General features: G+C 40.8%; 2 protein-coding genes across 3 annotated transcripts; one reads left to right on the forward strand and one right to left on the reverse strand.

The window, feature by feature from the left end:
* The first annotated feature begins 704 nt into the window (after positions 1 to 704).
* Positions 705 to 13,729, forward strand: cax2 (cation/H+ exchanger protein 2). Of its 2 annotated transcripts, none has more exons than XM_031737283.2 (20): positions 705 to 891; positions 3,721 to 3,867; positions 3,958 to 4,064; positions 4,157 to 4,271; positions 5,728 to 5,844; positions 5,922 to 5,983; positions 7,896 to 8,048; positions 8,289 to 8,480; positions 8,569 to 8,668; positions 8,747 to 8,888; positions 8,978 to 9,161; positions 9,455 to 9,554; positions 9,958 to 10,091; positions 10,191 to 10,222; positions 11,715 to 11,860; positions 11,951 to 12,096; positions 12,170 to 12,264; positions 12,344 to 12,422; positions 12,527 to 12,635; positions 13,346 to 13,729. In XM_031737283.2, exons 1-20 carry the CDS (start codon positions 822 to 824, stop codon positions 13,417 to 13,419), a joined length of 2,304 nt encoding a protein of 767 aa, XP_031593143.1. In that variant the 5' UTR covers positions 705 to 821; the 3' UTR covers positions 13,420 to 13,729. The 2 variants fall into 2 exon arrangements, with proteins under 2 accessions (XP_031593143.1, XP_031593144.1); XM_031737284.2 differs by having other exon boundaries at positions 11,715 to 11,827.
* Positions 13,730 to 14,851: 1,122 nt separating this feature from the next.
* Positions 14,852 to 21,716, reverse strand: LOC116318305 (kelch domain-containing protein 10-like). Its single transcript, XM_031737274.2, has 10 exons — positions 21,458 to 21,716; positions 20,436 to 20,528; positions 19,980 to 20,201; positions 18,140 to 18,294; positions 17,900 to 18,048; positions 17,698 to 17,782; positions 17,547 to 17,613; positions 17,413 to 17,460; positions 17,198 to 17,337; positions 14,852 to 17,112 (listed from the first exon to the last, which is right to left on the reverse strand). The coding sequence occupies exons 1-10, from the start codon at positions 21,540 to 21,542 to the stop codon at positions 16,903 to 16,905; spliced, it is 1,254 nt and encodes a 417-aa protein (XP_031593134.1). The 5' UTR covers positions 21,543 to 21,716; the 3' UTR covers positions 14,852 to 16,902.
* Positions 21,717 to 23,667: the final 1,951 nt, after the last annotated feature.

Here is a 23,667-nt window from a genome sequence, read left to right on the forward strand (position 1 = left end):
ATATGGAGCCTGAATAACGAGGAGAAAAATATTGAGTGAAACTAAGGTGAAGGATGTGACCTTTTTAGTGAAAGAGAGCGATAAAAACAGAAAGAGAAACAGCCGTTTGTTGGTCCTTGGTGTTAATGACCTGATTTTGGATGCATTTCATAACATTTAGTACGTAAGTTCATTACTGTGTTGTCCTTTCGCTTGCTTTCTATTTACACTGAATTATATATTTTACCAAGATTCACAAACCTTAAATAGTCTCGTTGTATACCACACAAACCATCATGTGATATTTTTGAAATACAATGTTTACTGGACTAATTCACTAATATGCCAACATCATTTTTTAATTAATAAGAAGTGTTTGTTACAGGACTTGCACCGGACACCGCGACTCCTATGAAATGAATAAAACAAACTGGCAGCTCCTTCAGTACCAGCAACAGTTCAACAAGGTTAAAAGACTCCATACCACTCACACTTTAGCCTTTTTAATAACAAAATGTAATTATTGTAAAGTTAAATAGCTGAAATAAAAACAAATATACATATATAAAAATTTTATTCATTTATTTATTTAGTCAGACCACTTTATAATATTATTTTTCAGTTCACAAAGGCTCGGCTGAGCTGAAGTGAACAGTTATTGCGTTTTTATTGTGGCTTTTCCCTTTAAGACGCCAGAAGCCTACATTTCCCACAATTCTACGCTCCATAACACTCATTAAATCAGTGCGTCCACGCGACAGCGACAGCAGCATCCGAGGAGATGATCCGGTCAGGCTCCGGTAACACACTCAGCAAACGGTGAGGTGTTTTTACCGGCGGAGATGTCTCTGTCGTCCACGGGGAGCCCGGACACGACCAGCCGGAGGAGGAGGCCGGCTGAACACGCGCAAGGTGAGCGGCACGAGCTCAGTATTTAGCACCTTGTAACTTTATTTGTTATGTGTCGCTAACGGCACCGTTATTACTCTCTCCATTTTAACTGTCTCCGTTTTATTTCTGTCTGCGTAGGCTTTCTTTACACTGATATTCACAGGAGCTCATTATGGAGTTATTGCACGGCTGTGCTCTCAACTAATCAATGATAGCGCTCAACGAATTAACATATATTTCGGTTAATTTTTAGATTAATGTGGACCTATAAAATGTCATAAAATAGTGCCCTCCTGTCCAGAGTCTTTATATGTACCTGACAAACGTTCCTGAATGCCTTTCTTAAAAGGCATTCTCAGTGTTCTCAAATACTCTCGTACACTAAGGAACAAAATCACGATAGTGTATCGAGGTAATGCTGTGTGTGCACAGTCATTAACACCATCATATAACACTGCAGCTGCTGTATTTGCAGACACACTTAAGGAAGCCAACAAAAAAGGAGAACAAGGAAACAAAACAAGACTACCTAAAAGTGTGTGAGCCAATTTGAGCTGTTGAAAAAGGGAAGTCAGGACCGATGTGCCCACATTTCCTTTGATGCATCTTGTTTGTTATGTATCCATTCATTCATCAATCTTCTGTATCTTTCTGAATGGCTGCAGGCACTTTCTATCCCTTGCTTTAATTGCTGTCACGAGTCTGGTTTCACTGAAACAAATCCAGCTGCTGTAATCAGGTCAAGTAAAGATAGATAGAAAGCCTTTTTATACCCCTCAGGAGATCTATGTACATGTTTCATTCATGTCACTGAAGAATAATAATAATGACAAATTTAAGAGATGAGGCGTTTTGTGTGCAGCTTTTGAAGCGACATAGAGGGAAGGGTCCCTGGCAAATCAGAATCTCCTCATCTACACTCCCAGGTTGACAAAGCCCCTGTTTGAATGGCACGAGGGGGTCACTTAATGGTTCAATTAGTAGGAAAATGATGACAGTCACATGATATTTCATTTGAATTCACCAGAATCACCATGGCCAACATTAAAACAACAGATGAGGAGATATCTTGCAAAGAATGGTCTTCCAATCCTCCTGTACAGATTCAAAGAGTCAGAGAATCACTTGGCTGCATGTGTTAGCTCAGAAGTTTATTAAAACATGTTGTTTTTCTCTTTAATGTGTCACCCACCTGTGTCGTCTCTGTATTTGATTAAAGAGGTAGTCGGTGTGTCATAAAGCAGCTGTGTGGCAGGCAGAGTGTGGACCCGGATTCAGGACTTGGGAGGAAAGAATGACCTCGAAACCTCAGCTTTATTGTCAGTAACTCTCAGAAAAAATCAAAACACGCACAAAGGAAACTGAAAACACAGAAACACAGAGGCAGGTGACACACCACCATGAGGGAGGATCCCACAAGAGAATAAATACACACCAGGTCATGAAGGGACAGCAAACAGGTGGGACCGCAGGTGGAAATGACCACAGAGGACGAGACAAGGGAAGTAGAACTAAATACAAAGCATATGAGGCAAGAGACCATCAAAATAAAACAAGAAGTAACTAACACCGAGACAAAAGACAAACACATGGAGACAGGACTGAAAGAACAGAATGGGCAACACAAAAGGCAAGTAACCTATTGCCAACAAAAGCTAAGCAAAGGACACAAGGTGTAGAATAACCAACAGCTCATAAGCACAAGGGGAACATAAAGTCAAACCATTAAAAGGCTAAAGAGCTCCAACATAAATCCCTTTTCAAAAGCAAAAAGAAATCATGAAACCACAAAAACCTCAAAACCCAGCGTCCACTGTGACACAGTGTATCCGATTCTATACGTACATTATACTTTTTGACCAAATGCAATATGTGCAATAAGTAAGTGGGGAACAAGATACTTAAAAACTGGCATTCTCTGATTTCTGTTTTAATTACTTTGGAGAATCGATTGAGAGTCATGCCATTTTGATTTTTCTTCATGTGATGATTTTCTTGCTGAAGTCTTTTACAGAGTTGGGGTTACGGTGATTAGTGATTTTTGAAACAGTTTCCATGTGATGTCTTTATTTGTCTTATCAGTTCAGAGGAGCGAGTGTTGGAATAGTTTGGCACAGCTTAACTGTTCGTGACATACTGCATTATTCTGCTTGAAACAGCCATCAGTGATGGGTGCTGAGGGGTCTTTAGCGTACTATTGATTGTACTGAACCATTAATACACAGCAGGATGGATCCATACATTTCATGTTATTTACTCCAAATTCTAACTGTACCTGAATGTTGGCAAGAATTACAAATTGTAGACTCAGTTTTCTGTTTGAGCTGACAGGAGTTGCACCCGGTGTTGTCTTCTGCTGCTGTAGTTTATCTCCTTCAAAGTTTAAAGTGCTGTATGTTCAGAGACGCTCTTCTGCTTAGCTCTGTGATCTCTGGGCAGTGGATTTTTTTTCAGACCATTCTCTATAAATCTGGAGATGGTTGTGGGTGAAAATCCCAGTATGTGAGCGGTTTCTGAAATACCATAAGTTGCTCAAATTACTTTCTTCCAGATTGCTCACTTCCAAATTGTTGTGATTCTGTGCTATAAAAATACAAATTAAATTAAATTGTCTAATTAGTCTAAACGTCATTGTAAATTCAGTACTGTGCCACAACAATACATTTGATTAAAACCTGATTGAACACAAAATGCTGCCTATTACCATATATTATGGGATGTCCTTCTCAGGCCCTTGGACACCTGGCAAAAACAGCTCATGCTAAGTTCCAGTCTGGGCTTTTTAAGGATGGCACTTGGTGTATGAATGCTGTCTTTGACATCTTTCAGTTTTTGTTTCTTTGGTTACAGATTCTTCAAGCGAGCATGATCCTCTGTTAGGTTACAGTAATGAACAGGCCCATGATCGACTGTGTGGCGCTCAGCACGCAGACTCCTCCACCCCATCTTCACAACACTCCTTATATCCTGCAACAAAATGCACTGCTGCATGTGCATGTGAGTGTAATTTACCAGTCTTTATATCCATATTCAGCTCTCCTGTTAAGAGATATTTGCAGCCATTTCTTGGTTATTTTCTCGTTGTAGGTCCGAGCCATCATGCATGCGAAGACAGCTGGGAGGAAAGCCAAAACAAGAGAACCATCAGAGCCGAGAATGAAGTGGAAGCCAACAAACTGGTCAACAACTACAGAGTAAGAAACCGGAAGAGTTTTCCACAGGAAAAGAAAGTGACCTGAGTTAAGGACACTGGAGTAATTGCTGTCTGTGTGTGCGTTTTTATCAGTTTGGGTTTAGAAAGTGGAAGAGCCATGTGACGGAGCGGCCGTTTGAAGGCCGGTCAGATGTTGTGAAAGAACTATACTCTGAGCTGAATGTCATAAAACCGCATTCAGGTCCAGGTACATTTTTTTAAATGTTTTCGTTTTATGTAAAGTTTGAGTTGATGCATGATATCAGTCTGTTAGATCTCGGGCTTTATTTTTCGTTGTCATTGAAGTTGAGCGCAAAGATAATTGCTGAGGAACACTACAGCTAAATTACTGTATTGAAAGGGTAAATGTATGTAAAAATTGTATGTAAAAATGTGTGCTTTTCTCTTCCAAAGTAGAAAAACTAACATGTTTTCTTGTCACTATGTCTCGGTTTAGAATAACAGAAATAATAATAGTGATAGATTTGAAAGTTTGATGTCATAAATCAGCTGTGTGCAGGCAGGAGAGGACTCACTTAGGCGAAACGTGAACTCAAAATGCAGCTTTATTGCTGAGAATTTAAAAAGTGGTACAAACCTATACAGGGAACATAACTAGGAACACGGTGAAACACACACAACTATGAGGGAGATCGCGACACAGGACCGAGGGAGACGCTGACATAAATACACAGAAGGAAAACGAGGGAATAGAGAACACACGGGGAACACAACTAGACAAGAAAACATGGGACCTTCACAATAAAATGGGAAACGAAGGAACATGACGCAAGAGTGGAGGAGAGGGAGCGAAGAAACATGAGGGAGAGTGAGGAGACATAACGAGCTGGGGAAACAGAATAAACATGATGGAATAAAACACAAGGAGGGGAAACAAGGCACAAGAACTCATACAAGCACAAACACAGAGAGGGAGACACAGAGGGCAAAAGACACAGGGTGGAGTCTAATAAACGAAAGCTAAACAGATTAACCAAGGTACTACAGAATAAACCCTTAGACTAACAAAGTGGACTTAAACATAATACAAAGTGACAAAAACACAAGAAACCTCAAAATGCTGGGTCAAATGACCCAGGGTCGTGACATTTGATCAAAGATTCAAGTCAGATTTAATATTGTAAAATAGCATCATTCTCCTTGGAAAAAGTGAGGAGTGAGTCAGAGGGAGTAAGACGGTTGTTACCATTTAACCAATTTACACACATTTTTTTGTGCCTAGTTTTAGTTTTTCGGTAAAAAGTTGAGAAAATCTTTTATGAATGTTACTTTAAAAAACCTTTGAAACCATCTTTGATATGAATTAGTTGTAGAAGATAAAACTGGCTGTCAAGTTCTTTTGAACACATTACATGTAACAACCATGAAGAAACTGATAAGACTTACAAATCCTTACCTGAACTAAATCTGATGACAACAGAATTTTTTGTTATTATATTTTGAGGCTTTGGTAACATTATTAATAAAAAGTGTCTAAGAATAATAATAATAATAATGATCTGGAAGTGCAATCTATCTATTGATTCTGTTCTTTTTTGCATTAATTAATGAAATTTAAGTTAAATTATATTCAGAAATCCTAAAAGTGTAAAAATATTTCTGCTGAAACACTTATTTCATTCTCTGTGTCCTTCTGCTGTCAGGTCATTTCATCACATGTGGAAACGTAGCCTACGTGCTCCTGTTTGGTTGGTGGGTTTCTCTGGCATATTTCCTGGTTGGCACACTGATGTTCATCACTGTTACTGGGGTACCGTATGGTAGGTGAGGTAATAGATAATGATAATAATTGATCATCTGCCATTCCCCTTGTCCTTCACTCTGTTTCTGTCTTCAGGTAAACTGTGCTGGAAGCTGTGCTGCTACTTCCTGTGGCCGTTTGGCAACCCAATCCACGAGGTGCTGTTTGGGTTCAGTTAATATTCCTGCTGTTGTCTGTGGTCCTTTTCGTTTAGCGGGCATCAGACTGATTCACAGTAAATCCTGTAGTTTCTTCATTGACTCGTGGTCATTAAAGCAGAAGTCGTGTTTTTCTGAATGATGTCACAAGTCTGCAACAGTGCATTTGCAACAACTTGTTATTGCGACATGTTCAGGGTGCAGGGGCGACTTTGAACACCCTCAGTGAGGTCCCTCAGTGTGTCCCTAACGCCTCCTTCCTCTGACTTGTTTTATGTCCCTGTCCTCCATTGCTTCTTTGTATCTTTGCTCGGCTCGGACAGTCTCGGTCGTTGTGTCCTTGGGCAAGACACTTCACCCGTTGCCTACTGGTGGTGGTCAGAGGGCCCGGTGGTGCCAGTGTCCGGCAGCCTCGCCTCTGTCAGTGCGCCCCAGGGTGGCTGTGGCTACAACGTAGCTTGCCATCACCAGTGTGTGAATGTGTGCGTGAATGGGTGAATGACTGGATATGTAAAGCGCTTTGGGGTCCTTAGGGACCATAAAAGCGCTATATAAATACAGGCCATTTACCATGGATTAGTTTTACTCCTGGTCTAGACGTTTTCACAGCTCAAACTACATTTCTCTCAGACTTATACGTTGATTGATCCCTTTGATTAAGAATAAAGTTACTATTAGCAAAAGAAGAGTTTGCATTAGCACTCCAAAAAATGAAAGTGAAAAGACTGGATTTTAACTCTTTTCACCCTCTCTCAGATGTAATGAGAGGTGAACCGGGGGAACTTCAATCTCTCTCTGTCCCACTTTTCTCGACAGTCCCACTAATTTTCCTGATAATCTTCACTTTATGGGATTGTGCTTGTTATCCTCCTGTTGGTTATTCCTTAATCCCCCCTCTCTCCTCTTAGTCTATGTCACAGCATCTGTTGTGTTTCCCATACACAGAGAGCTGTACTGTGAAGTGAGATTAATGGCTCAACAAGCTTAAAGTCAAAGTTTTCTGTGTCGTGAAACTGGCTTTATATATCCTATATATATCCTTAAATCACCATGGTAGCGTATGCCGAACACATAACCTGGGCCCTATACTACAAAGTCATTCAACATTCCCAGGGTATCTTTCTGTTATCTGGATTTACTTACCCTAAAATTGGAAATCAGGATAAACAGTCACATGAAGCTGGTCATCAGTTTGTTACGTTAACCCAGGCTTTCTCCTGCGCATTCACATGAAAGGGTGTTGACAGCATCTGACCAATCGAAAAGGAAGGTGTTTTAAGGATCATTTGACTCTTCTCCACAGAAAATGATCCCTATGACATCTACTTTAAAATGTTATCAAATGGTGTTTAGAAAACTATAAACAACGTAGAATATATAACAGTAAAACTGAAGAAAAGAACAAGAGATGATACTTAATTGTTAATCTGGTGATTTAATGCACAGCATGGAAAAATAAGCCTTTTAATTGCAGTTAATTGGTCAGCAGGCAGTAATTTTATGCCACGTTTCCACTGACTCTTTCATTTACAGCCTTTTTTAAGTCAGGCTTGGCCAACTCCAGGCCTCGAGTGCTGGTGTCCTGCAGGTTTTAGATCTTACCCTGGGTCAACACACCTGAATCAAATGATTAGTTTATTACCAGGCCTCTGGAGAACTTCAAGACATGTTGAGGAGGTAATAGCCATTTAAATCAGCTGTGATCGATCAAGGACACATCTAAAACCTGCAGGACACTGGCCCTCGAGGCCTGAGTTTGGACACCACTGTTTTAAGTGCATTGTAGAATCTTTGCTGCGGGAATACCTTAAATGTGTGCACGTCGTTAAGTCGTACCTGAATAAAACCACTGAATGGACCTGAAGCATGAAGCATGGTTGTAAAAGACATCTTTTTGGTTGTGTTCCTCCAGATGGGAAATACACTGAGGCGATGCTGTGAGCGCGCACCATACTGTGAGTGCAGTATGGAGGCGGAAGAAGATAACTCACCATTTCTGCTGCCATCACCCACAGAGGTGCCAGTCCCAGAGATGCCAGACCGACCTCTGCGCACTCCTTACTGGGTAAATGTTCACACTTAAAAACATATATATATATGTAGATACCGGAAATTCACAAGCAAGACTTTGGCATTTATGGCAGAAGGTGTTGCATGCTGTAATTTGCAGCACTGGGTTATAGAAATAAAACTGACCTAGCACTGAATACATTGCATGTTTAGCAGATTTTTTGCTGCAAGTGTAACATGCAGCAAAAAAACATGCACGTGCAACGTTATACAATGTGCCCTTCTTGTTGTACAGCGTCGTTTTGTCACCTATGTGTGGCTGCTGCTGGGATATCCTCCTCTGGTGGTTGTTCACTCTCTGGCGTGCTTCATCTCCTGGATCCTGGTCTTCACCATCCCAGTTTTCAAGATGAACGCACGAACTCTGGGCGTCATCCTCCTGCTGCCTCCTGAGGATGTGTCTATCTCTGCTGGCTCACAGAGGAAGGTACAGGTGACACGTAGTGTTTATTGGTCACTGCATAGTCCTGGGGAGTTCCTAATGCACCATTTTCTTTGGTTTTCTTCACTTTTAGCATCAAGGCTATGAGACCAGAGCGCTACTGTGTTGTTACCACGCTGCCAACTGGTACTACTACAAGTACACGATTGATGGGATTAATGTGTTTGCTGCCAGTATCCTTTTACACATATAATATGTGTGTTTCCTTGTGTGATATAAAGACCTGTTATCATCCTTGACTCCAATCTCAGACCTCCTCCCTCTAGTGATAGTTGCCCTGGTAACTGGATATATTGACAGAGAAAACAAGTACGCCAGCTCCGATGTCAAATTCACCATAGCAATTGGTTCCATCATACCTCTGTCATATTACATTGGCATGGGAATTGCTAGGTGAGCATTTTTCATTACCATTGACACCTCAAGAAGCAGAACTGTTAAAAAGAGTCTCAGATTTTTATAGTTTGTTTTTGCATTTGCAGCATTTCAGCTCAGAGTAACTTTGCTGTGGGCGCTGTGGTCAACGCCACCTTTGGCTCCATCACAGAACTGACCTTTTACATCACAGCCCTGCTCAGAGGTCACCAGCAAGCTAACACCTGTCTGGAGGAGGTTGTTAAGGCTGCGCTGACTGGGACACTGCTTGGATGTATCCTCTTCATTCCTGTCAGTCGAGCTTCATCTTGTTTCGCTTGTTTAGCTTAGGTTTGTTAGTTAGTTAGTAGGTAGGACTTCCCTACATCCTTTTGGCACTGCACTGCTGTGCACAACAACATGAATGGCTAGTATGTTGGAAAGTCTACCTGTACAAAAAAAGAAAAAATGCCAGTACGTCAGTTTTTAAGTAACACAGTTAGTGCAACACCAGTATACTGTATATATAATTTCAAGGCGTAGGTTTCAGAAATGTGTTAAATAAGCATGTATAAGTGAGACCTCATGTTTTGTTTGCTTCTCAGGGGATTTGCATGATAATTGGAGGTCTGCGGCACAGTGAGCAAAGGTTTAACAGCCGTTCTGCAGGAGTGAGCTGTGCGCTGCTTTTCATCTCCATAGGAGGCACGTATTTGAAAACCAGCACATGCAGAAGGCTGCAGGAGCAGTTCAGACTGCCACATGAAAATATGTGAATAGCATGTATGTGCCACAATCAGAAAACAAATATTTATGCCTGCAATAGTTTTATTTCATTGTTTTTGTTAGTAAGTAACACCTGGAGCAGATGTCGGCCATTATAATCCCTGGATATTAAATAATCAAATGCAAATACCATCAAACTGGTGCCATTAAAACACTGAATACAAGCTAAGTCTAAGAGGATTGTCTCCATGAATCAAGTCAGCTGATGACGATAGCAGCACGAACAGTTTCTGTTTTTATTCTCCCCAGAAACATCTTATAGTTTAAAAACATTACAAACAGTGTTAAACACTCACTTCGATCATCTGAATGTTATTGGCAGGTGTGTTTGCACCCACGCTCTTCTCTAAGGCTTATGGGAACTTGGTGTGTGACTCCTGTACCAACTCTACCGGGGCAAACAGCACAAGCAACAGCAGTGGGCCGTTTGTCTGCCACAACTGCCACTATGACCTGGTAGGTGTCATTAGCCAGGAGGACATACACCCTGTTCTTACACACTGTACTGCACATGTACAATGTTTTTATTGTTGTTGTTGTTGTTGTTTTCAACAGAGCAATGGTACACTGTTTCACAACCATGTCCAGTAAGTTATTTTTCAAATTTATCTACTAATAAAAAATAGTTTTAGAACTGCACAGTTAATTTTCAAGAATAAACTTGTCACAGCTGTTCAGCTCACATTATGTGCAGTATAAAAATCACCTGCAAAACTAAGAAATACGATGCAGTGCTTCCTTTGGTGATACATTATAATTACACATACATGCAGATACACTCACTGGACACTTCATTAGCTACCCCTTGCGAGTACTGGCTTGGACCCCCTTTTTCCTTCAGTTCAATAGGGAGAAATCATTTAGAAGAACTTAAAAAGATTTTTGAGATACAGAATTAATTTAAGCTATTTGGCAAGTAGACTCCGATGTCCCATCATAGCAGAACAGAGCCCAGCAGTGAGCAATTATGAGAGGACACCTGGAGGATAGGTGAAGATAAAGATGAAGGCTTAGATATTGAACTGGACATGGTGCGGAAGTGGCCTGCAGGAATGAGACCCAAAAAAGACAGAATGACAGAAAAGGATGCAGAATGAAGGCTGGAGAAGGCGGACAACAAAATGATTGGACTAAAGCAATGACGTCTGCTTTGAGTGCAGGGAAAATGGAAGCGATGTAAAGAAAGGTTAGCAGCTGAAACACCTGAATGTTGTTGCAGAAATCGAGACTCATTGGACCATGGGAACAACCAGCAAGTTGCTAATTACATATTTGAATTAATAAGCAATTAAACAGGTGTACCTATCAAAGTGGCCGGTGAGGTGCTCTAAGCGGATTCTCCAATTTAATGTACCAACTTAACTTTTTATTAAAGTGATAATTTTGGGTGGTGCAGTGGTGAACACCGTTGCGCCACAACAAGAAAGCTCCTGGTTCAGACCTGCTGGCCAGCTGGGGGGTTTCTGAGCATCATCCCTGTGTCTGTGTCTCACAGTTCAAAGACATGCATGTTAGTCCGAGTGGTTATTCTGGATTGGCAAAGGTGTGGATGGTCTCTTTATCTCTTTCCCAGTGTTACTGGGATTGACTCCAGCAGTTAAAAGGATGGTTGGACATAACTGGGAATTACTTTGACATTGTAATTTGAAAGTGAATATCTGATGTTGCTAAATCTCTACAGTAAATAAATATTCCCTAAATTATGGGCTATTCTCTTTTCCTCAGTAATTCTAGCCTTACATTTTCTTGACATCTATCCTAGCAGACTCGGGTTTAGAGGCTGGGTTAACCATGGATAGGTGCCCACTCTGTCAAAGCTCCTAAACAGCAAAACCGTTCAGGCTCCCATCTAAACCTAAATTCTGAGGTTTAGATGGGAGCCCACTTGGAGATTCAAACCAAGGACCCTTCCACTGTGAGGTGGCAAAGCTAACCGCTGCACCAGTCTAATGAAGCAAATCCTCCTGAAGAGGAGTAATTTAATCTGAAGCTGTAGAAACGGTTTCTAAAAATCACACATTCATTCATCATCATTTTGCTGCACCTGCTGCTCATTAATTGTGCACTGTTTGTTTTTAGGCCTCTGGTGTACACCGTGTGTGCCCTCCTGCCTGTTGCCTACATCATCGGTCTGCTCTTCACTCTGAAGACGCACTCCCACATTTACAACATCCACGTAGGAGAAGTACAGGGTATGAATCACTCTAACGAGTCACACTTAACAGGTCAGCCAAAAAATTTCATGTTACATTTTGCTATTTTAGAGAAAAGTGAGCCGTGTTTGATGCTTACTTACAATACTATAATCTCACCAGTGAGTAGCCACCACGGGACGGTGGTCCACTGGTCACGCTGGAGGTCTCTGGTCATCCTCATCTTGGCTACGGTGCTCACGTCTGCTTGTGCCGATCTTGCCACCGAGCACATTCAACCCATACTAAGCCAACCAAACATCTCTCAGGTAAGTACATGCATCTGAGCACGCTCAGGCTGTTTGTATTTTATAGCTTTAATGTTTTCTTCTCTCCCAGCAGTATTTCATCGGGGTGACCGTTCTGGCTATGGTTCCTGAGATCCCCGAGATTGTTAATGGGATCCAGTTTGCACTCCAGAACAACATCAGTCTCAGGTACATCCCGTCTCATCAGTAAGCTACAGGAACAGTTTGAAGAGCATCATTTGTATCTGCTTTTCTTTTATTCTTCCAGCCTCGAGGTGGGAAGCTGTATCGCTGTGCAGGTCTGCATGCTACAAATACCAATACTGGTCCTATTTAATGCTTTCTATGTAAGCCTTCATTTTAATCCTTCATTTATTCATATATAAATACAAGTCATTCTGCTGCTTTACAGTGTTTTATAATAGACACAATCTATCTCTGCCTTTTCCAGGATGTGGGATTTGTGCTGATTTTCAGTGACCAGCACCTGTGGGCCAGCATCTTCAGTGTGATCTTGGTCAACTACATCTTCATGGACGGCAAGTGTGATTATTTTCAGGGTAAGTTAAAGTAAGTAAATTTAAAAGATTTTGGAGCTGAAATTGTGGATAGCTGAACCTTTGTGAAATACATCACATAAGACTGTAAAAGGGGTCTATGCACTGTATTTTTGCATTACTGGCGGACATTTTGAAATCTAAAACTTTGTGGGGGTTTTTTGTTTTTGGTCAGAGTGAGCTGTTTTTCCCCTGAAGGGCAGGAGCATGTAAAAATGTGTAAAATGTAAAAATAAAAACTTTATGTTGCCCACAGTTTTTTATGGATGGTCTTAAAACTTCAAGGCAGTATACTAGGCCTTGGGGGACAGGAGTACCCTAGTTGGCTAAGCGTTTGTCCTTGAACTTGAAAGCCGATCATTGCCAAAAAAAATTCAAGTAACCATATCAAGTCATATGAAATTCAATACGACTCCCTGCAACATCCCTACAATAACAGAACAACAGGCTGACATTAGCATATTGTAATAAAAACATCATGGGTATAGCCCTTGGGGAGGAGTTTTGCTCTCTAGTTGCTCTTGTTTACTCCTTAGATAACTGAATTACAGGTCTGTAATTTAGCAAAGTCACCCAGACACCTCAATAAAAATGGCTCTCAAACAACGTCTTGATTTCATCACAGGTTGACAGTTTAAACAGGCATATCTGGGATCTGATACTAATTGCAGCTGAAAGACTTGAATCTTATTTTAGGGTGTCTTTTCTCCCAGGTACGGCTCTGGTGGTCGTCTACCTCATCCTCCTGGCTCAGTACTACTTTGCTCCATCTCCAGCCGGCTGTTGAACATTGGATGGGGATTTTCTGCACAAATTGCAGGTGTTTTTTGGCAGGTTCTTATCTCGTCAAATTATGCATAAATGTTGATGGGGGAATCCCAAATGGAACCTTTAAATTTTTTTTAATCTATTTTATTTCTTTTATTGTAATCATACTTGAGACAAAACTGAAAATTGTAAGCTCAGGATGGTACTTTTGTGACTAGTGCTGTTAAAAAAAAAAATGTATATTTTATAAACTGACATAATTAACAGCGATGAGAGATTAACTATTTTTACTGTACAACAGGAGTTTCTGCACTGATCATACTTTAAAGCAGGGGTCCCCAATCTCAGTCCACGAGGGCCGGTGTCCCTGCAGGTTTTAGATCTCACCCTGGGTCAACACACCTGAATCACATGATTAGCTCATTACCAGGCCTCTGGAGAACTTCAAGACATGTTGAGGAGGTAATAGCCATTTAAATCAGCTGTGATGGATCAAGGACACATCTAAAACCTGCAGGGACACCGGCCCTCGTGGACTGAGATTGGGGACCCCTGCTTTAAAGGAACAATTGTAATGACGTTTGTATATTTCAACTGCAGTAAATGTGATGTGAGACGTTTTTAAATGACAGTCATGTGAATTATGTAAGAAAGTTTACCCTCTTTTACATAACAGTGCTTAGCAGATTTTATAATGATTCAAACACAGCCTCAGATGAACGACAACGGCATGAAATATTATACACCGTCATTACTTAACCAGAGCTACGCCAAAAAACAGAAGCAGTGTGTGAACAACTAACACACACCCTGTTTGTTCATGCACAGCTCTGTCAGGTTGACGTCTGGAGTTCGAAATGTCATTGCTACACTTCGATTTGCTGCTGTGCTTCGGATCATTTTGTTGCATTACCCAATTTGGCCACGATTCATCAGTTAGATGGCCTCGCGTTCAACTCTAGAGTACTATAGTATTCAGAGGAGTTCATGGTCGACTCAATGACTGCATGGTGTCCCAAACCACCATCCCTTGGAGACCCCCCGGGGGTTAATCCCTATCATTTAATTGTGACTGAGTTTTATTGTATAGCACTTTGGTCAACCTGTGTTGTTTTTAAATGTGCTTATAAATAAAACAGACTTACTAAAAGGAGTTCTTCCTTCTGCTCAAACTTGCTGATGATCAGTTAATCAAGTACATTTGATTAGCAGCATCTGGCTTGTACTTAGCCTCTTGGAGACAGTAAGATAGTACCTAGCTTTTCCACAAACTGCTTCTACGTTTTGTTAAATAATGACTGTACTATTCTGCCGTTTTTGTTCATTTTAGGTTGAATTACCCAGTTGTAGTGTACTGGATTTTTCACACTGTGCTGTGCCAGCAAAGATTTGTTCTCTGTGAACAGGCTATGGGGAAAAAAAAAAAAAAAAAAAAAAAAAGTGAGTCAATACAATGTTTTGAAAAACCAGCTGCCTGCGTTTTTATTGTTTGTACAGACAGAAATTACAAAACAACGTATATTGCAGCCATATTTGCCTTTTATAAAGACATTCAACTTTTCTCCCAAGAGTTTAAAGTGACATGCACACCATACTGACATGCAACAGATCATTGAACTTTCATTAACATCAAAAAAATGATGCAAATATTGAACGTGTCAATCTGAAGCAAGGTCGTTACTAAGTTTGAGCACGCAGTGAAGCAGAATGCTTCAAGATAGAAATAAATAAGGCCATGACATGATTAAAGGAACTGAGGTGCGGCACAGAGTGTACGAAAGGGATCGTAGTAGAATAGCTGTCAAATTAACGCAGCTCAATATTGAACCAGCACAGTTGCAGTTAATGTGAATTCAAATGCTCAATGCAAGGCTTAATGTGTGTTTTGGGTTTTTTTTTTTTTTGTTTTTTTAAATTGCATGAAAGCAACTAGGAGAACCACAACAGTATTAAGATTTACAGTCCACAGTAACTAAAACAAAACTGCTGGTGTGCCCAAATCTGGTTTCACACTGAACCTGCTGATGTTTTAATGATGAGTGTCTGCGCGGCTCATCAGACTGATCACAGTATTTCACATCCTGAGTACACCTTCCACACATCACCTTGTTACTAGTTTGTTAATGTTCCTTGCCAAGTACCAAAGCACATCATCTCTAAACAACAACAATGTAATAATAATAATAATAATAATAATAATAATAATAATAATAATAATAATAATAATAATGTCAACAATGCATGTTGCAGTACAAAAAGTTGAAATGGATTCTTGGCTTTAAAGTGAAAAAACTGAACGTTACAGAAATGTTGGGTTGGGGTTTTTGGGGAGGTACAGCGCCAAGTCGGGTGCAGTTCAAAGATTTCTAATAGAATAAAAACAGCAGCACAGTGATTAAAATAGTAAAACTGGCTTCGTGGGTTTAAAATAACAGACTAGTTAAGCATACATGCTGAGCAACAAAATAGCTTGTGAAGAGCACCGACTAAATCCTAGTGGGCAAAAAAAACAACAAACAAACAAAAAGGGCTACACACTGACTGAAATAAACAAACTTGACTCTTGCAGACCAATCTGCACACCCCACTTTTTGAAATTCAAAAGGCACTAAATAAATAGATACTGGAGCTACAGGTGTTCAAAACAGGTATTTTTCATTTTTCCCCTCCCCTCAAAAAAAGAGGAATAAAAATTGAAGAGGCATAAGATATTTCACAGTGATGCTGTGTCACATGTTTTCATCTGATCAGAAGGTCTAATTGTGACCGGCGAGAGGAACATTTTCCAATTTGAATGGTCGAGTTTTAATCGCAGCTCCACATCAGCACCCTAATCAGTGAGTCTTTGAGGCTGAAACGTGTTACTTAAACTGTGAAGAGCAATCACAAATAGAAGTCTGCTTTTTACTGAGAATCTGGAGACTTTCTATTTAAATGTCAGGGCCTACAAACTGGTGCCTCTGCTGGGTTTGAAGAGGGAACAGCAGGACTGATTGAGGGTAGTGCTGCACAACCTGTTCCACTTCAGGATTGGAGGAGAGAAAAAAAAAAAGAAAAAAAAAGAAAAAGAAAGAACAGACAAAAAAAGTCTCTCTGATCTAAATAAAAGCTAAAACTTCACTACTTTACCAACATTCATTTAGCCTTTTAACAAGTGGTCTTTGGAGTTTATAAAATCTCTCTCAGGCTCCACAAGTTTCCACGACCAAAAAACAAGAAGAAAAACCTGAAGGCGGCGGAAGTGAAAAACAAACAGCATACAGTAATTTCTATTTTCTACACGGTTTCTGATGGATGCGTGCACATATGACACACTGAGAAACTTAAAAAAAATTGCACTTTTTAAAAACAACCCACACATTTACATCAGACTAATGTAAAAAGGCAATCAAAGTATTTTCATAACTATCTGACATCATCGGGCTTACTTTGTCCTTTCATCCTAAATTGTCAGACATCTTAGAGTCAGTGCTACGCCATCACATACCGCTGCATTCAGTCTTTATTTGAGCCGCTGGATTAACGTGTGCGTCAGTCCCAGGCTGAGCAGCTGGAGGGTGGACAGCTGGGATAAGTGAGGGAAAGTTTTCAGCAGTTTCTCCCAGGTCATTTCCAGCAGGCTGGGCACCACCAGCCACACTTTATACAGAGAGCCAGTCCTTCGATTCCCAGACATGTTGACGACTCCGCCGTGGACGTACATGCAGCCGGCCTAAAGGAAGAGGAACACCAGAGGATGAAATCTGCGTCCACTCTATGAGGATTTAAATTTTCTCTCTGTTTGCGATGGTACTGACCGGAGTGACCGCAGCACAGTGAAAGTAAGCCGGCTCCGGCATGATCGCAGGAAGCTTCGTCCACTGAAAAGTCTGCAGGTTGATCTTCCAGAGGTCTGACAGGATGCGCTCTCCGTTATAACCCCCACATATAAAAACCTCTGCACATAAAAACAGGCATGAAGCAGAAACATTTCAGAGAAAACCCGTTTGATGATGTTGTGTGAAACACTCACCCTCTTTGACCTGGACACAGCTGTGACATCGACGGGCGGCGGGATATCCTGTGAGAAGAAAATGAAGTGAATTCGACTTGTGGCAGTCAAAACGCTTTACCACTGTAAATTAAAGTTTAACATTAGTCACAAACCTATTTTTTCTTGGGGTTTCGTTATGATATCCTCCCAGTAGTTTGTCTCCAAGTTATAAGCATGAATCTGATGAACACAAATAAGCTTAATTTAAAGACAGGACGACAACAAGTTTGCATGCAATGGTGTTTAAGTGCCAGTTACTCTCACCTTGTCTAGTGGATATGATGTCCAGGAAGTCCCGCCTCCAAAAATATATATTCTCTGCCCGTCATGAGCTAGCTCATGTCTATATCTGCGAAATTATTGATTCATTTTCAGAAAATCTGGAGCCACATGTAGAGAATTCCCTGTGTTTAACAAACTGTCCCTGCTGCTTTTAGCTGTGTATGAATGACCTAAGGTCACTGACCTCTCCTCAGGTAGGTCTGAGGGCACGTTGTTGGGTTTGATGTGGGTCCACTCCCTGGTGGTCAGGTCCAGCCTGTGCAGGTCGGTGCTGTATAGGTAGCCCGTCGTCCCTCCAAACACATAAAGGTAGCCATTTATGATGACCATCGCCTGGAAGAGGAGGATAAATTGTTGATAAATGGTTGTAACAGAAGGGATGGGACAGAACATTCAAAAGGACCTCATACACAAAAACCGTTACCTGTCCATAGATCTTGTTGGGCTTCTTCCCTCTGCAGCTGAGCAGGTTCCATCGTTTGTACTGAACGTTGCAAACGTGGACGTCGTTGCCGTTGTTCTCACCGAATGGAATCCCGGTGCCACCGAACACAAGCAAGTTGTTCCCATGTAGGACAGCTGGGGAAAGACAACAGTATCAAACTCAGTTTTACTGATTAGGAGTGAAGTTTGGGAATAAAAAGAAAAAAACAAAACCCTGAATGTTTTGTACAGGAGTCTTAGACAAAACCTATAGGAAATTGAGTCAAATTGTTGCATCTGCATCCGTGTATAATCTGGCAATCTGAACTTCTGTTATCACTGAAACGACTGAAAAGACCAACAAACTGGGTACACCCGTGTTTTCTATTCCTGTTTTGCATTTTACAGGCTACAAAAAATAAAATAAAACAATCAGGAGGTGCAGATCAAGCTGTTGGTGTGCCAAAGTGTTTTCTAGATCTCATCTCCCATGAATGATGTAAAGTCATGTTGGGCAAGAAAAGAATATTTGTGTCACAAAGTAGAAGCTGCAATCAGTTTTTGGCAAAGTGACTTTTATGTCTTTTATGTATCCAGCCAAAACGTTTCTATGACATTAAAAATGTCTATTTTTCAACAGTGACCTTGCCAGGAGGGCAGCAGACAAATATAACAGTAGTTGTATAAAACACTGAAGTCGATACAAAGGACTGGACTGATTATAATGTAGGTACAAAAAAAGAAAAAAAAAAAAAAAGTCGAGACAAAAAGATACTTGCAAAACGGGTCATTTTCTTATTTAATACATAACCTTCATAAATCCTGAGACTAGACTACAGTTTATTTACCAATAGAAGCAAAACTATCACACACACACAAAAAGAAAATGCATAATCATTGGAAATCACTTTGACACAAAACCAGAAAGACATTACCGCGCAGGGCACGGCAGTCGCCGTCAGGTCATTTTTGGCTCATGTCTGTTGGTGAGACACACTGACGCACACAAACCAGGCTTAGTGGTTCTCAGGCAGTCTCATCTTGATGCAACACAGTGAATCATCATGCAGACTTCTGTCCTCTGAATACTGTAGTTTTTTTTTCCAGAAGAGAAAACTGCTAGATTTGCTTTCGCTGCTAGTGCCACCTAGTGGTGAGGCTACACATTTCAACCAACTAAATGGCCACTGCACACTTCTGCCTATACTATGGAAACATGACAACACAATGTAGTGTGGAGGTTGACCTCCCTCTTATAACGGGCTAATTCTAAAAATAAATATAAATACATTCATGTCTGCCAACAGGTCCCTCTAAAGCCTACACAACAGTCAATTGTGACTACACAAATAATGAATTACAAACCAAAGAGTTGAGTTCTTGCAAGACTGCATCTGTTTGTTTACTAAACAAGGATAAAATTTTAGTTATCAGATAAAAGTCTAAACTTGAGAAATATCATTTAGAGCAGAATATTTTATTTTTACTGCTAAAAAAAGATGTTGCTATAAAATGTCAGAATTCACACCTAAATTAACTGAGCTGTAAATTGCAACTAAAAGTCTTGCGACTTGCTGAGAAATGCAGGCCAGTTTCTAGCCTCAAATGTGATGTGTCCTAATTTTATTTGTGTGAGTTCAAAAAAAAAAAAAAGTGTGCAGGGGTGAATTTAGAGCTGGTTTTCAATAACAGTGAGACTAACCACATGTGCTCAATGTTTAATGCATAAATGAAGGCAGGGGTGTGCATACACCCTTTAGAATATACTGATAAAAATACTGGAATAAGTCAAAAAATATTTTCATCAAGGGAATAAAAATAAAGGCAGCATCAGTCCTTACCTGACATAGAAGCCAGCTCTGTGGGCATGTAGCCCTCTGTGCGGACCTGCTGCCAGGACGCTGTGGCAAAATGATACCGCCAGAGCTCCCTGAACAGAGGGTAGTCTTCGTTCTCTGAGCCGCCTGCCTCATCAAAGTCTGGGTTGTAGCCTCCAAACACGTACAGGTTGGTGCTGTCTGCTACACAGCGGTGTCCACTGCGGGCAGGAGGAATGCAGTGTCCTGTAGGAGGAGGCGTTGTAGACAGAAACCATCAGTCTCATCGCCACACACCACGATGTAAATCATCACGCAGACTTCTTTCTCTCCTCTGAATACTGTAGTTTTATTAGGAGCGATATAACACTTCTAGCTTTGCTTTACAGGACGTTAACTGCAGCTCAATTGCACTTTGAATTCTAAGTGTTTGTTTATGAGTTTAGACAGTCTAATGTGGTGTCTGTGCAGGTTTAGTACCTTCTCTCAGAAACCTGTTGGGGATCCGCAGGTTTGGGCAGGAAGGGGAGAAGATGCGCCGGGCCTGAAACCACCGTGCTCGCTTCTTAGTGGCTGCAAGACAAGCAGAGAAAAAGACAGATTCATAAACCACTTCTCTCATGTTCTTGTCAGGGGTTGAACTAATGAGCATCTACCGTTTCATTTTAACTTCCACAGGGACATTTCTTTCCCCTTTTCACTACAGACCAATTACAGGATCTCACAGACTGCTGTGAGCAGCTGGTGTTGTTGTCCATGATCCTTCTGTCATGGAAAAGATTTTCTGGAGCTCATGGACGATCATTTGATAGCTCCACGGCCGTCACACCTGTTTATTTTACTTTAACCACACTGCAGGCTTTTCAAATGTTGAACAACCACAGTCACGTATATTCAGCCAAGCGACACACTTCCAGCAAACCGGGGCTGGTGTTTCTGGGACTATCCCAGTAAAAACCGTAGAAGTATATGAATACAGTCATCGTATACTCTGATAGTTTTTTATTTTGTTCTTAAGCCACAGCTATTGTACTTCCTCGGTGAATCAAGATACTCTGTTCACTGCTACACTCAGAGAAATCAGGAGTTCAGGTGTAACCTCTCTCATTTTCTATTCTTAAGTATGTCAGTGTAACCGAGAATCCACTTCATGCATGGGAGAGCTTCCAGAATATGAAAATCATTGCTGTGCCTTTGTCTTTCATTTCCATTTAAATGGGAACATAAGCAACAATAACACTGAAATATGCACTCGCTGATTTCTGCTGGCTTCCGTAGCAACGTTAGCAACCTTTGGCCTGTGTAGCTGCTGTAGCGATGCAGAGTGCACACAAAGCTAGCATGGCTGGCTCACAGACAAAGCCCAGCAAATGCAAATGAGCAGCCAGCTCTGCCCAAAGAGGCAGCGAGCGCTGAGCTGTATTACAAAGTATTTACATTAACTTCTCAGGAAGGCTTGCTGATTGGATCCAGCTGCAGAGCAGTCGCCTGTGTTTACAAACCTGAGTCGCGGATGGAGGGCCTCCACGACAGTTTCTCAAACTTATTGAGCTGACTGAAAGTTTCACCGTGCTCAGGCGAAGACATGATTAACCTGGGACACGCCGACCGAAGAGGCTCACACCCAGACCCGGACAGGAATCCGCCTCAGTGCAAACAAACGGCGCGACATGAAACCGCCAGCTCTGGCTTCAGAGCAAAATAAAGAAATATGCTAACTCCTCCAACTGTCCACAGCTGCTGCCGTCCGAGACGTCATAGCCACGTGGTCTGAACTAACCAATCAGAGGAGAATGGGTCGCTCAAGTGGCGTTCAAGAGCCACATGGAAATGTTTATAGTTTTATTAAAGGGCCTCGCCGCAATAATCTCCTAGCAATAACAAATAAATAAAAGAGTCAGTAACAACTGACGTGAACGTCAATACCCTTTGTTTTCAATGAATATGGCTTATCAGAGATATATGTTTGTAGTTTTGCATGTTTACCTTATATTATATACTTAATGCATGTGCATTGTCTGTGGGTCTTTCAGTAACTGAAAAGCATGCTCTATTGAGTTGAGATCATGTGACTGACTTTGAGATTGAAGAACATTTATTTTCTCCAAGAAACTATTGGGTTGCATTTGCAGCATACTCTAGGTCATTATCCATTTAGGCTGTGAAGTTGGTCTGATCGGTTTTGCAGCATTTGGCTGAATCTGAGCAGAAAGCGTAGCCCTGTACACTTCACAATTAATCCTGCTACATTTATCAGCAGTCATATCATCAATAAACACTGTCTTACTGTCTCCACCACTAACAGATTCTGTGGTTGCTTCAGATCATGAGCTATTTCCCTCCTTCTCCATACTTTTCTCTTCCCATCAGTGTGGTACAAGTCAATTTTAGTTTTATCAGTCCAAAAATTTGAATCAGTTTCCACTTTGCTGTAAACCCACTGTGTTTCTATTCATGAATTTAAAAAATAATGTATCAATATATCAATATAAGGAGCTAAAACAGATGCAATACCTAAACAGTTACTTCAATGCTTTTGTTAAAGGCCTTGAATAAAAGCTGAAATTCTGCAACACACAACTTAAATAAGGGATATTTGAGCCAAACACGTGGTTGGAGTAACTCCTTTTGATCAGCTGTATCTTGAGTCAACCTTTCGCCCACATCTTTGGGAGCTGCATTGCAGACATGTTATAATCTGGATTTGAAACTCACTGGGAGTTGCAGAAGGAGCAAAACAAATGCATGACTAGCCACTGTGGCTTGTTTACATGGACCATGTTTTAATAATCATAGACTTAGAATTGTAATAATTGCTAATTCTCACAGTGAGTAATGATCTGGAAAAGATCAACACCCTCTTTTGTTTAAAGTACAAGCACAAATACAGCAGGCATGCCCAAACTCTGTTAAAATGAAAGAACCTTTTGAGACAAAGGTTTTTACACCTGATCTCTTTTTCTGGGACAGCCACTCCCAATGCAACAGTTAATCAAACAATCCTTCTGCTGGTGTCCATGTGTTCACAGATACATTTTCTCTCATCTGAAGCTAAAATATTATCCCAAAGAGTACTTTCAGAGAGGCAGAAAGATTCTCAGCCACTGTTGGTCTCATAATGTAACACAGACTGTCCAAATAACCCTTGAACAGACTGGCAGCAGGTAGACAATGAAGGGAGTCTGTGAAATGTCACAGACAGTAAGAAATTCCTGAACAATGAGCCACTGCTGTGTTAATGAGATTAAACAAGAGATGAGTCGTCAGGTTTTGTTCCGTGCTGTGATCTACTTATTGATTTACAGAGGTCAGGACGTGAGATCAACCAGCTTGAAAACTGATTAGACTTACTGGAAGATGCACCACATTGATCACATTTCTATGCTCCTCCATGGAAAGATTAAAGATAACTGAACTATCCAACTGGATGATGTCAGAGTGTCAGCTAGTCTTCTGAATAAGTCAGGCTAGACAAAGTGCTGCTTTACTGTGTTATATGTAAGAAAAATTGTGTATGTTTCTGTTCTGTGTACTGTTTGTTTGTATATGTGTCTTTCTGGCTGCTGTTACAACCAAATTTCCCCTTGTGGGACAATTAAAGGACTATTCTATTCTATTCTATACATTAATATGTCATATGTATCAATCATAGATGAAGTTTAATAAGCTTCTATCAGAGCATGACTTCACCCCTGTTATTCAAGTTAGAAAG

The sequence above is a fragment of the Oreochromis aureus genome, linkage group 7 (assembly GCF_013358895.1).
Source record: "Oreochromis aureus strain Israel breed Guangdong linkage group 7, ZZ_aureus, whole genome shotgun sequence".
Classification (NCBI taxonomy): domain Eukaryota; kingdom Metazoa; phylum Chordata; class Actinopteri; order Cichliformes; family Cichlidae; genus Oreochromis; species Oreochromis aureus.